At 42.2% G+C, this 14414-nt stretch overlaps 1 protein-coding gene across 1 annotated transcript in view; it reads left to right on the top strand.

The window, feature by feature from the left end:
* The window catches only part of spata5 (spermatogenesis associated 5), a 112239-nt gene extending 97825 nt beyond the window's left edge, over window positions 1–14414 (top strand). Inside the window, exon 17 of the mRNA XM_051421310.1 lies at window positions 13858–14414. Coding sequence (XP_051277270.1) covers window positions 13858–14037 — 180 coding nt within the window. The 3' untranslated portion in view covers window positions 14038–14414. The remainder of the gene's footprint in view (window positions 1–13857) is intronic.

Here is a 14414-nt window from a genome sequence, read left to right as displayed (position 1 = left end):
AATGCCTCAGCACTGCGTAATCACCTGATATTTTCATTAAAAATAAATATTTGTTTTGCTTCTCTCGTTTGCCGATGCTTGAACATACACACTGTAAAGATGTTAGGTCTTCTTTCTCTGGAAAAATCCTGGACTGCACAGGATTGATGTGTTTTCTTCAATACAGTATGTTTGGATGAATGACATTCACCGAGTGCAGAAATTACAGAAGCTCAAACTTCATCAACAGATGGTGTCACAGACCTCCCTGAGCTGTGTGATTGGCAGGTGACCTCCAGGAGGTGAAGTGCAAAAACACCACAGCAATGAGCACTTAGCAGATGTTGACAAGTTGTTGACAAAAGAAATTCAGGATTTCCCTGCGTGAACACAGTAAGAACAGAACTGGAAGTTGCTGTTTGGATGCAGAACACGTAGCAGAGAGGACAACTCACAGGCAGTGCCAACTCCGCCACCCACCCACCCATCCACCCTCCCTCCCTCCCTCCCTCCAGCTCTCGCAGTGTTATAACATCCATCTGCCTTGAAGGGGGGGTTGGTTGTTGAGGCATTTTAATAAAACCTCAAGCAGCAGCGTTCAGCCGTATCAGAATATCTTTTTGTTCAGTCACAGATGCCTTTGACCGACCGCGACCTCCATAGCGGTGGGTCTTTTCCCTCCAACAGGGGGAGAGCTGTTTGGTCCGAGCCCAGGTGTCTGAGACGCTTGGCTGACAGCCATTCAAACTCACTGGCGCAATTGTTTTCTTAACTCTTGTTTTTTTTTTTTCTCTTCACACTGGCAGGAGCAAGTCTGTTCCAATGCAGGACGTACAAATCAGGCAGATCAACAGTCTGCCTTGACGTCAATGCAACGCCTGTGATGCTTAATATTCTCCTTTTCCTAGATTACTGTGCACCTCTGCAGCTCCCTGTCAACAAAGTCAGTGTGTTAACTTGTAACTCGATGAAGCTGTGATGCATTTTTGGATCAGTTAAAGGACATAAAAGTAGTTTTTAAATGATAATTAGTTTTTTTTTGGGGTTGCATTTTAAAATAGAAACCCGAGCAGAACCTTGTATGATGACACACACACACCATGATGACACACTCTCACACACGCACACACACAGAGCAAAACCACCCTCGCAGGAAGACAAATGGTTTCCTCTTAACACCTGTTGTGGTTGTGGCTGTTCCTTCTGCGTCTGTCTGATTTATGACCCGGTATTTGTTGTTGCAAAGATTTTTATCACCAAGGACACAGGCGCAAAAAAATGCATCAACAAAACGTGTTGCTGTTTGAGTAACAGTGACATTACACAACGTGCAAATCTGGTGTACGCCATCAATCCAGGACTCTCTAAGAAAAAGAGATCTGTAATCATCAAATAAACATGTCAGCTTTGGTGGAATGCGTGTCTGACGAGGTCTGAAATTGGCAGTGATTTTCCAAAATATGGTTTATCCTCTATCTTGTGTGTGTGTGTGTGTGTGTGTGTGTGTGTGTGTGTGTGTGTGTGTGTGTGTGTGTGTGTGTGTGTGTGTGTGTGTGTGTGTGTGTGTGTGTGTGTGTGTGTGACCACAGAAGCGGTCACGCTGCCACTCAGAGAAAAACATAGTCGACAAGGAAAACACAGTCAACAGTTCGACAAAGGCTGCGAGGAAAAAGCCTTTCACACCTCTAACTCTGTGAAACACTTTGCCTCACTTCCTCCCCAACAGGCCCTTTGCCTCTTGTCATTGTGAATATGTTGTTCTAAGTCGACACTCGCAGGTTGAATAAAGGTTAAAAAAGAAAACAGTTCCCTCATCGCTTCAGCCAGCAGGCTGCTTGTGGCTTGCAAAAGGCCAACGATCGCTGAGAGGGAAATGGCTCCAATCGGCCCTAATTTTACATTTTATATATAAAGCCTTCGCTGTGGTTCAAGTGCAAGTACATGGTGAGCACAAATTGAATTTTTCCTCGGAAATATGAGCCCTCAATCGTACTAGTCATACTGTTTCCCTTGGCCAGGCAGGAAGACAGAACGTGGGCAGCAAAAGCCAAAAAAAGAAATAAATGAAGCAAGAAAGGTAGGAAAGACAGAGGAAGCGAGAGGAAAGGTAGGAAGAAAAGGAGAGGTGGATGCCAAAATGTGGGGGGAGAGGGAGAGGAAGGTAGAATGACCTGAAAATAGCTAATGAAACTAGAAAAGGACAGCCAGAAGGGAAATATACAGTGTCGAGGAGAGACCATTAACTCACTTCTAATTATATAAAAGGAATTTCTGTGTAAATTGTGATGTATCTCTTTTGAAAGGCTGAAAGAAAATGGCAACAGTTTAACTCTCTAATGTTTAAAAAAAACTGTTTTATACTTGCTAAAAGTCTGTTGATTCTAAAGGTTATGGAATAAATAATGACTGGCATTTAAAGTGACATTATGTAACTTCTGAATGAACAATTTTTCTTTCATAAATACACTGAAGGGTTTTGTCACTACAGTCTTATTTGGTCTGGTTTTAGCATGTAACAGATAAACATGATGATGTGCCATTATCGTGTAATTACCGCTTGTGGCCACTGTGGCCGCAAAAAAGTATGTAGTCTCGCTTTAAAGGGGGGCCCCACTGGTTTTACACATCGAAGTCTGTTTACAGGTCTTGAGGAGTGCTATTGCATTTGTGGTAAAACAGTTGTATAAAGTCCTCTGTGGGTTCCAGAGGGAGCTGCGTGAACTCAATTTGCCTTAAGTGACATCACTTGAGGCAGCATTGATTTGGGTTGAACACTACAAGTTTGAAAACTAGCGGCACACACCCAAATTGCTGACCAAACTGTCAGCGGCCGAGTTGCGTTGTGGGTAATGTAGGTTTTGACAGAAGAAGAATGTATGGAATTTAAAAAGCTAAATTGGTGGATTGCTTTTTAAAGTAAATTATGTACATTTGGCAGTAACAGCAGATCCTTAAGATACTCTGAAACATATTTACATTTTTTGTTGTTTTTACTTGATTTACTGATACATGTGAACATTCACTGCATGTATACAGGTACTCTGTATCTTAGTGTGTATGAAAGATGCAAACAGGAAGAAGAAAATTTCAGTGGCGCACATCACACAGGTGGAGTTTTACCTACCTTGACATTACCACATGCACACACACACACACACACACACACACACACACACACAAACTTCAGGTCACTTCAGTGTGGGTGTGTTTGGTAAATATGCCATCCCTGCCTTCCCAGGTCCAGGGAGAATGTGGAGCTTTCATTCGTCTGATTAAGGGGCGAGGACAAATATGCCCTTAAAGGCGAGGCCCAGTTAAAACCTCCCCCCCCCACACACACACACACACACACACACACACACACACACACACACACACACACACACACACACACACACACACACAGACACTGTGTAGCCCCAACACAGGTGCCATCCCACATGGGTCTTTCCAAAACATAAGGTGGGTAGGAGCCTGAGACGATAACACCCAGCCACCCAACATGGAAGTTATTTGCTAGCCTTTGTAGGAGGTTTCCATCTGAAAATCACTTTACCTACCAGTGAGTCATGCAACAGGGGAGCATCCTCCACTTTCATGACAAACATTTTCTGCGTGGCCAGAAAACATCGAGCCTTTACTGTCTCGACTTTACTGTGTTCGATTTCCAGTCACTATGAAAGCATTTCCTGAAGACAGATATCTTAGCTTGTTATATATTCATAGCAGATATCTTACTGTTTTACTTCAGCCTCAGTGGGTGGAGCCAGAGAACCACCTTTTTGAGCATAATTGTGTTTTTGTTTAATGACAAAGAAGAATAAGAAGAAGAATAGGCTCTATATATACAGTGTATGCACAACTCAATTCTCAGGCCTACATGATCCTGCTCCAGCATACAAAGGTTTCTGTCTGCTGCAGTGCTCGTGTGTAATATCTTCCCTTCGTCTCTATTGTCTCAGCTGGAAACGTATGCTGAAGAAAAGCCCACACCAACACACTTTCATCATCAGAGTTTTCTATGGAATCTAAATTCCTCTGCTGAGAGCACAAGCATGTGCACGTTCACCCGTGGCACACACACACACACACACACACACACACACACACACAAAAACACACGCACACACTCTATTTATGATCATGTGCCATGTTTCCGTTCTCCCCCTTTCTCCCCACGTGACTCTGCTCCCTCCGTACTTAACCTCACCTCCCTCTCTTTAACCCCCTCTCTCGCTCTCTCTCGCCCTGTAATCTTAAATAGGTTTCACATGGAGCTGTGGTCAGGCCTTGTTTCTCATGGCGGAGGCATGTCACTGCAGACACTTCCTCTTTGCTTTTTTTTTTTTGGCGGATGAAACGTTTTATTTCTGGTTGAGAGTTTGGGCTCTGCACCCCCGACATCGTTTGATTTATATATTATTCAATTTCCTCTCTGAAAATTGGATGCAGCGTGGCTTCTTTTTTCTTTTTTTCTTTCTTTGTGAGGGGGGTTATGGTGATGGTGGGGATACTGTGGTGGGGTCGGGGTAATTTTAAGGGTGGGAGTTAATATTTAACCATTTGCATAAGAGCACCTCTTGGAGCCAATATCATCTCTGGCATTAGATGTCGGCTAGCCAACAATTTATGTGTTTTATGCATCTGTATATTCAGGCGTCAGTGTTGTTTATGTAGTTTTGCTTCACTTTGGGTTTGGCATTTGTTTACCACCTAAAAAACAATTTCTAACCATTTGTGACTGTCAGCGTTTTCCATGGTATCAAGTAGAAGCAATGTGCTATTTATCATGTTTACCAAACGATTAGATGATTAATCAATTTGCCGGCCATCAGGAATTTAAGCAGCAACTGTTTTTATAATCAATCATTGGTTCCGTCAGTTTTCAAGCAACATGCAACACATTAGCCAGTTCCAACTCCTCCAACGTGAAGATTTGCTATTTTCTTAAATAATATTACACTGAGTATCTTAGTCAAACAAAAAACAAAGTTTCACCTTTTTTAGAACTCTGCTTTCTGACGTTTTATCAACCAAAGGATCAATTAATGAACAATCTGTAGATTCATTGTTTTGAATAAACTGGTACCTCTAGCCGTGACTTCTGAGGCTTAAATGAGTGTTTTACTGTTCGTCAGGCAAATATTCCTGTTTGCCATACAAGAATGAAAGACTGTACATGTTTGCATGCAGGCATGTACCTATTACTGTACGTATGTGTGTGGTGTAGGTGGTGGTGGTGTGTGCGTACATGCATTTGTACCTGTATGAATGTGTGGTTACACATGGCTGTGTAGCAGTTCACCGGCCTATAAACCTTATTTGTGTGGCCCTGCAAGTGCAGTGAGTTACGTATGAGTGCGTAGCCGACACACATGTGCAAATGCAAGCTCAGTTCATTTTGAACTGTACGTGAGCAAGTGCAGTGTGTTGTGAGAGTGTGCGTGGTGGTGCACTGTAGCGTATGTGTGCAGGACTTGTGGAGTGATGGAGGAGAGGTTTTGTGGGAGGCGGGCAGGGGGGTGTTGGGACTCACTCCTGTAAATGTGGCCGTTTGTGTGTGAGGGGAGGGGGGTGAGGCAAGAGGGAGGAGGTGGAGTACTGGATGTAGCCCGCTGTAGACACAAGGGCGGATTGATAGTAAACACACACTCCGGGTCTAGTGGATCTGCTGCCGGTAGCCCGGCTAACAAGCCCTTCATTAAGGCTGTCTGATACACTCACTGAGCGCCTTTGTTGAAGTAGGAAGCGAAAAAGTACACCAGACAGATTTGACCTGAGAACGTTGGTATGCACTGCCAGAAGTCGCAGGGATATTTTTTTCACCCCCTCCACTTCTTGAGAAGGGTTTATTTTTGTCGCGCTGAACAGGTTGTCTCATGGCACGCGCCGCTCACCTCCTCCAGGGAAATACTGCAGGAAAATAGCATACATTTCCATACTTATTTTGCTGTGAACATGTAGGATGCACATTGGAGTGTCACTGTGTGCATCAGTGCACATGTCTACATGTACAGTGTGTTTGTGACACGCATATATTACATGAACTTGTGGAGTTTTGTGATGGGATGCAACATGGGTTTTGTTTATTTTTGAATCTATTTTAAATAAATCTGACATATGGTACAACTTGTGTATTTCCTTGCACTCCTTCTGCAGTCTGTTATTATGAACTCAAGCCTTTTTTTCCCATTCTATATGACTGTTATATCCTTGTTTGCTGGTGTGTTTTTTATATATTATGCATCTTTGGGAATTTTTACGATTTTCTCCTTTTTCATACTGCATGTGTGGTTTTCTTTTAGCATATATTGTTTCTTGACCTCGAAAGGGCTTACGGTTTTTACTGTCACTATTTTGCACTCCCATCTAAATGTTGATACTCCTAACTCTTTATTTTACTCATATATTTCTGCTTGCCATGTTCTAGTGCTAAAAAGTGTCGGGTGTGTTTATGTAACCTCCACTTTGCTATGTTCTTATTTATATTCTGTTATTCTTTGCTGTATCTTGTTACCATTTGCTGCTACAGTGGCCTAATTTCCTCTCTGGGGTCATTAAAGTTTTGTGTTGCCTTATCTTACAAGGACAACAGGACCTCACATATAGCGCTGGACATGCTGTAGTATATCACTCTACATACAGTATATATGTCAAACATGGTATCGCCTGTGTGCAGTCAAGCAGCATGATATAGGGTGTAGTTGTGGCTACAGAGGGGAGTGCGGTGCAGTGACCAATAGAGCATAAAGGCCGCTGTTGTATCCACGGTTTCATGTTGTGGCACCCTAATGGCTGGGAGCATGGGAGGCGAGCGAGGGCCTGCAGCCTTGAGCAAAATGAGCCCTGCACGTGCCCATCCTAATGTCTTAGCCCCATTAGGATGGCTTCACTGACCGAAATCCCGCTGTCAAAATACTGGAATTTTAAATCAGGCTGTACAAAGTCTGGTACCACTTCACATGAGGCATACTGAATAAAGGGTTTAGAAGTTGTAACTAATGGCTTCATTAGTTGTCAAAATCATTTACTAATGCTTTGAAAATCAATAGTAAGGTCTTTATGACAACTGTATCGTAAGAAACTATTATAAACAACATCTATAATCGATAACTTGTTAGAAAGCTAAACCCTTTACCCTTTGTTAATGGTTCACAGTAGACTTGATGAATTATTATAAAAAGTGACACCACCAAGTCTGAAGTTAATAATCCACTAATAAATAGCCATAGGTTTCTCACTTCTTAATCAGCCATAAAGCTTACTGTTATAAATAGTATGTTAATCATTAATAAAGGGTATTGGGTCCAACTTTCTAATATGCCATCAGCTGTGTAACTTCAAATGTTTATAAAGCCATTTATAATCATGGGTTTCTTCCATTCTAATAAGCTATCAGCAAGTATTGGCAAGGAACCCGAAGAGTCACGAATTGTATTGTGTAGTGTTATAAAGTTTTTTTAACAGTAAGTCTCCAGTTGTAAATGTGATTAAGTGGATTTTGCTCCGGATACCTTGCAGCTATTTTCCAGAGGATGAGTGGTCAGAGGGGGTTTTTCTCCACCTGGCAACCCAAAAGTTCATATTAATGTCTTATTACCATTACGTAAGGTAAGTGTTTTATTAGCTGTTAGTAAAGACGTTAGTTCATCACTGAGTTGGTTCATTCATTAACTTATATTTCCACTCTCTATACTTAAACAATTCAAATTCAGTAAGTTGTTTTGATGCCAGTCATGTCCCATCTTTCCCCCCTCTGCAAGTGAAATCGCTCCATATTTCTCTCCATTCAGTCGAACACTTGAGTTAAACCAGGATCCAGGTCTAGACATGATGAACTACTTGACCCTGTTGTTTTTTTCTAGCGCTTTGACTCTTGTCTGTTGTAGTCTGCTGTCAAGAGCTAGACCAACCCTCCATCTGTTCCAGACCGCGTTCTTCTTCTTCTTCTCGTGCTCTAAACTGCCCCCCTCGGCCCCCCTGGTCTGCCGCCTGAAGGTTGATGCTGGAAATGAATTTCAGCTCGCCTAAAGTAGTATTTCTGAACATCCATATTGAATTCAAACTTCTGTTAATAGCTTCTACATAGGATCACTTTCTGCCTGTCTGTCTCCCTTCCTTTCCTTTTGGAGACGAACCACTTAAAGATCAAAAGGAGATCTAAATGATTTTTCCTGAAATGACCGACAGACAGTGAAGGCCTCCAGAATACATGTCATCATGGTAGTCTGACCCCTTCCTCCTCACCACTTCATCTGACTCTTATTGACAGCAATTCTTTTTCAGCAAGATGTGCATATGTCCTTGCAAACATTTCAGTGTTTAAGAATTTGCGTGTGTGTTTGTACATTCATGCATGTGAGGCTTGGCTTTCAGAGGACTTTGAGAACCACCAGGGGAAACTTGTCATTAGAGGAATATGTGGAAACAAGGATGTGGTGGGCGATCCAATTGAGTATCTATCACTTTTCCAGCGACCCATTTAAAAGCTCTGCGGTTTAAGAGGCTCTGCTGACATTTTATTAAGGTGGAATGACTGACACAAGGATTCCGGACATTTCTGCTGGTGGTGGCTGTGGTGTAGGAAGGAGCTTTATGTTTAAATCTTTATGCTGCTGGTCGGGACAAGAGGTGATGAAATGAATGTTATACTTTATGTACCTTATATTTTACTTTATTTACTTAATATTGTAAGTAATTCTATGTCTGTTCTGTTTCCTCTACTGCTGTACATACGGTATCTATTACATGCCTGTACGTCCTTGAAGAGGGATCCGTTGTATGTCGTACGAATTGCAAAACTCTTGTGATTTGGAGCTATATAATGAATGGAGCTAATGAACTAATGGACGTTTACAGGCTCATAAATGGGTACCATGCTCTGTTCTCCCACCTGCCAGTAGAGGGACTGATTCATGGGTCAAACATTGTTTTCCACAGATCCAAAACAGACACGAGGGAAATCTACCCAAATCTGACATGTGTAAATTAATGCAAAAGGGACTTGAAGACCATCAAGTACAAATTAAACATAATCAAGACCATTACGGTCAAAAATTACCCTTTTCCCACTGCTCTGGTTTAAATTTGGTCAGGTTTAGGCCCCAAGCCGGCATAATTAGAGTTGGGAGAAGATTGTTATTTTGGTCATCATGGGTAAAAGAAACCATCATTGACTGTTGGAATGAATCGTGTGAGGAGCAGGGGTCTCCCCTGTCAAAGTACGACACTTTGTCAAGAGTCACTAGAGGTCTTTGTCAGTTAAGCATAAGCATGTGCTGATTTTAGGCATTTTCTCCGATGACTGATGCTATCATTCTTCAAGGAACGTCCTGAAATAGTTGGCCCAAATCCAAAGTGCAGTAGACCCAAACATACCCAAAAAGACAGAGAACCCCCGTACCAATTAAAAAGAGCAGACGTACAGGTCATTTCACTTGTGTCACAGTTCACACACTTCATCTCACTTCAGGAATACACATTTTTCTCATGTCGACCATCTTATCAGCCGATAGAGATTCTGTTTGGATCCTCTCAGGCATCTGACGTATGGACACACTGACCTGAGACCCTTGCCAACTTCATTATACTGCATATAGTCTGAGCTCAGACCGACTCAGGTCGTTTCTCAGATACTACGAACAGTGTGAAGATATGTGTGTCACAGAGAATGTTTGTATGTATCATCGGCAAATGTCTTCTGAATAAAAAGATGAAGGGAATGAGTCAGTGAATATTGAGGACATTTAGTCACAGGCATTACTGTTTAACCTGAACCAGTTGCAGTGGAAGAGCTCACTGCACAAACTGCTACTTTAAACAGTTTTTGCTTCGTCATCAAAACCTCTCTCTCTTTGACTCACTATTAGGCCAACTTTTGGGTCATCTTGAGTCAGCAAGTTTTAGCCCGTCTCCAAACTGAGAGGCTCTTGATGATTACTTTTTTTTTTTCTTCTTTAGTTTGCTTTGCCTTTACGGCTGGCTTCGTGCCACCTCCAGGAACTGTGTGCTCGCCCACATCACCAGAGAGCAGCCGCTGCAATGCATCAGCTTAGCCCTCTCCATATATTTAAGTGATTGCTGACATAATTTATGAAGGGAATGAAAAATAAAGCCTGCATTGCAATAAAATTAAAAAAAGAGAGAGATCTATAATTTATCTGGGCCGCCACAAGTCAGCACTCTTTGCCACCGAACCCCCCCATACACACACACACACACACACACACACATACACACACACACACATCTCATTTCTGCATTTGCAGTTTCCTCCTCTTTTTCCCTCTCAGGAGTGCGGGGGGCCCATCTTTAGGGGGCGGTAGGTTGATTTTTGGGGGGGTCAGAGGTATCAAGGTGGTGCTGGAGGGGGGTCGGCGCTGGACTTTTGGCTCCGGTCTTGGAATGCCTTCACGTTTACAAACAAACTGGCTCTTTCGCTCGCCCTGTTTGCCTTTGTGGCTTTATTTTTTTTTCAAGGCCTGAACGGGCAAACACACAGCGGGAAACACTGGCTTGTTGATCGCCTTCACAGACCAGCTCATAAACCCAGCGAGCATGAATGTGGGGGCCTGTGTGTGTGTCGTTTGTGTACTTCAGAGCAGCTCTGGACATTCCCCCCTCCCCCCCCTTTTTTTTAATAAACCCGAGGGGTGTTGTGGAAGTAAACAACCAAATAATTATTAACTGTTGAATCATGAGATTGAGGCACAAGGGGGCAAACATGTCCTGTAAGTGAAGTTTAAACGTAAATAAGAAATTACAGTTTGATTGTGCTGCAGCGTTTGTCTGTTCCTGTTTATGGATGTTGCTCGGAAACAACACTAAATCACATTGTTCAACATGTGGCATCTCTCTCGCTAACTTCTTCCCTTGCTCGCTCGCCCTCGCTCCGTTTGTAAACAGGGAACCGGGATACATGGCCTCATTGTTTTGCATCATTATTACTGACAGGCCTAAATGACTTGAATGATGGGAAACCCTCATACAAAATTAACCCGGCCCCGCGTGTTTACCCTGCCTAAATCATGTTGCTCATTGGCTCGAAACAGAAGAAGAAGGGGGGCGGGGTGGGGGGAGGAATAGGCCTCACATCCTGACATCTGCAAAGCACCTGTCCTGAGCCGTGCATGCTAGCTGCGCCTGAGCACATTCAGACAGCTATCTCCCCTCATTTTACTCTCTAGCCTTGAAAAACGCCATGACCGCCATGTGCTCTAACAGTTGACAATGCGTTGTATGTGTTTCAGGTGACTACATTTTTATAAACATATTCAAGATTAATATATTTTTTCAAATAGAGTTTTGGGATAAGACGTGTACACCGTCATATGCTTTTGATGTTACAATAATCAGGAAAAAACAAATGAATCCCCCTCCCTCATACTGAGCAAACAATTGTCCTTTTGGACATAACACCTGTGTTATTATTTACCCCGCACTACCCCCTTTAGCTGACCTAAGTGAAGACAGTCACTGCTTCTCTGTACTTTACCTTCATAAAGCTTTGTTCTGTTGTGGGCTAACACTTTGATGACAACCTACTCACCACTTCTTCACCACAAATAACCAGTAACTGTTAATGAATCAGCCTCAGTGAAACCTGTTTATGCTACCTTTTATTCAGTTTATTGTGTAATATTAGCAGACAAATAGTCTGGCTATGTTTGCTTGCTAACATTTGCAAGCTAGCTACATAAACTAACAACTACTGTTCCCCTCTCAAACCAACGTTTCCTCAAATTATCACAACAACAATTTTGAGGTAAATGTTTATTTTTTTAAGGAAAACAAGTAGTAAACAGTAGAAAATAGTGGACTGGAGCAGGATGAGCAGTACTAGAACAGTAATACATTTGCTAGCATAGCTAGCTTGCAAACATTGGCTTGACACTCTGTCTGCTAAAAGAATAAAACAATAGCTAGACTAAACTTAATTCTTTCCCATTTTAGGAGAATACTATGTCTTATTGCTCATTTAATCCAAAAGTAGATTACACCTTCAGCATGTTTTCATTAAGAAGAGTTTGTTTTGTTAAATAAAAGCTGAATTATAATCATAATCAACATGCTTAAAGCCGTTAACATAAATGCACCATTTCTCCGTCTGTTGACCCTTGTGTTAGCAGCTAGCAAAGATTTAGTTTGACTGTATTCATTTACTGATACACGTGAAACACAAACCAGCAGGACCTCACATCCAGTGTAACAGTACAGTGCAACATACATGATAGTAGCAACCACGGTACGGCTCACTGAGCCTGTGAATATTCAGTATCATTTAGCATGTGACGCAGTGCGCCACACAGTGCGGCTGTAGAGGGAAGGCCAGTGACCAGCGGCGCTTCGGTCCAGTGCACAATTTCAGTGCACTAACATTGCTCTGCATGCATACTCTCACTGTTCAATATTCCACGGCTCTGCTGCATCACATGACTGTTTGTCCCACTAACCTCCCACCAGACGTTATCATTGCTTGTACAGGCCAATAGCTTCCTGCGTGGCTCTTGTTGCAGGGAGTTGTGTAAGCTGCCCTGGCTCAGAACAAAGCTGTGCTTCTATCCTAGGCCTTCATCAGCCATCGCCACCAATTCGGAAGTGAGTCACTCCTTTGCCATGTGCAGGATCTCTCCCAAAGGTCAATGCACTGGCTGCAGCACTCCTCCATGTCAGCCGTTACATAACTCCATCCGTACGGTAGTAAAAAGGCTGCAGGAGTGGTACTGTATTTACAGACACGGCAGATAAGAAATGTTGGTCTGGACGCATAAATAATCCTGCCGGTTAAATTAAATCTTAAAGGGCTGAGGCTGAAAACCAGTTTTTCTACCTATATATGGTTACACTACAGCTTGAAATCAAGTTTTTAAAAAGTGTAACAGGAGGCAAACACTGAGGCATAAACACTTACTCAAGCCTAGTTGATTAAGTTAAATAACCTCAAAAAGTTGAGTACTTAGTCTTTAGATGTTATACATATTTTCATTAGAGTTCCTTGTTAGTGTGTGACTTAACTCATGTTCCAACAACATGTGGTTCTTTGGCTACATGACACATCTAATGAGAATATTAGATAGATTTTTGTCTCCAGAAATGTCCGCACGACTGAATATCCACTCACTTTTGAAAATGGGTAAGAGTTCTGTTAGCTTCTTGTGACTCTCTCAGCTCCCTAAGTAATGACTAAACTTATTATTTAAGGCTTATATGCTGATGTTCACTTTTTAAGTCCCACATAAACGCTTGTATTTATATGACGCACATGAAAATATTCCCAAATTTTAGCAACAACATTTTGCACTTCAGTCATTAAGCTAGAGTTGGCTCTTCTCTCACCTCGCTGTCAATCAAAAAACAAGTATTTTACAGCTCTCACATTCATCATCATCATCAAGGAATGAAAGGAACTGACTCACTGCAGTATGTCATTTGTATAGTGAAATTGTAATTAAATCAGATTTCTTCAGGTAACCCACTCAAGAACATAGTCAATGAGCACAGAGGCTGCTTCAGTTTAAAACAATCAAGATCCAATGTTTCATTGTTCCCAGTGTAAAGGAATTGCTGGCTGATCATCCAGGTTTTTTTTGTCTGTTTGGTACAAATACATGTTTGTAGAGATTAACGTTTGATTTGTGTATATCCTGCTTGTGTTTGTCCCTCTGTACTGCAGTGTTTTTGATGTTTACAAGATGAAGGCATTTCCAAGAGAGAGAGAGAGATAAATAAAGTTCTTTCCATTACCATAACACATCTCCCCTCAGCAGTCATGTCGCTGAGGTCGATCAGCCTGTGACTGTGCTCACGTGATCCGGTGGTGTTCAGTGGATGGACCGTTCTGCCTGACAGCTGAATATCTGTGTCTGTTTCCTGTCCCAGATAACAGCAGTATGCAGAGAGGCTGCCCTCCTGGCCCTACAAGAGGACATCAAAGCTCAGCACATCGAGGCCAGACACTTTGAAAGTGCCCTGAACACTGTGAAGCCCCGGATCCCCGACTCCCTCATCCAGTCGTATATCAGCTATCAGCAGCAGCACAGCGGCCTGTGCTTCTTCTGACCGCGCTGCTGTGGATAAAGTCAGAACAGAGGAACTTTTCTGCTGAAATTCTAATATTGTTTTAAAAGAAACTGCCCCATTCTGCTGAAGTTACTAGAAACTGACACAACCACCAGCTGAACCCAAATGTTGGTTTCTCTTTTGGAGCTGCTGTGTTGGTAGCAACCATGCCAAAAATGGAATTCAAACTGTTATTCTCCCCAGAATGCATTAAAATCTTTATTTTTAATGTTTTACTGCATGTTTCCAAACAACAGTCTGTGCCTGTATGTTGATCGCTCAGCAGAATAATATTATTTCATTTTTTGCTTTTGAAAAAAAGTGTAACGTTTGATCTTATAAAATATTAATAATGTAATAAATGCATTATTTATGTA

Source organism: Dicentrarchus labrax, unplaced genomic scaffold (assembly GCF_905237075.1).
Source record: "Dicentrarchus labrax unplaced genomic scaffold, dlabrax2021, whole genome shotgun sequence".
Classification (NCBI taxonomy): domain Eukaryota; kingdom Metazoa; phylum Chordata; class Actinopteri; family Moronidae; genus Dicentrarchus; species Dicentrarchus labrax.
The sequence above is the reverse complement of the archived record's forward strand: the minus strand, read 5'-3'. Positions and strand labels throughout refer to the sequence as shown.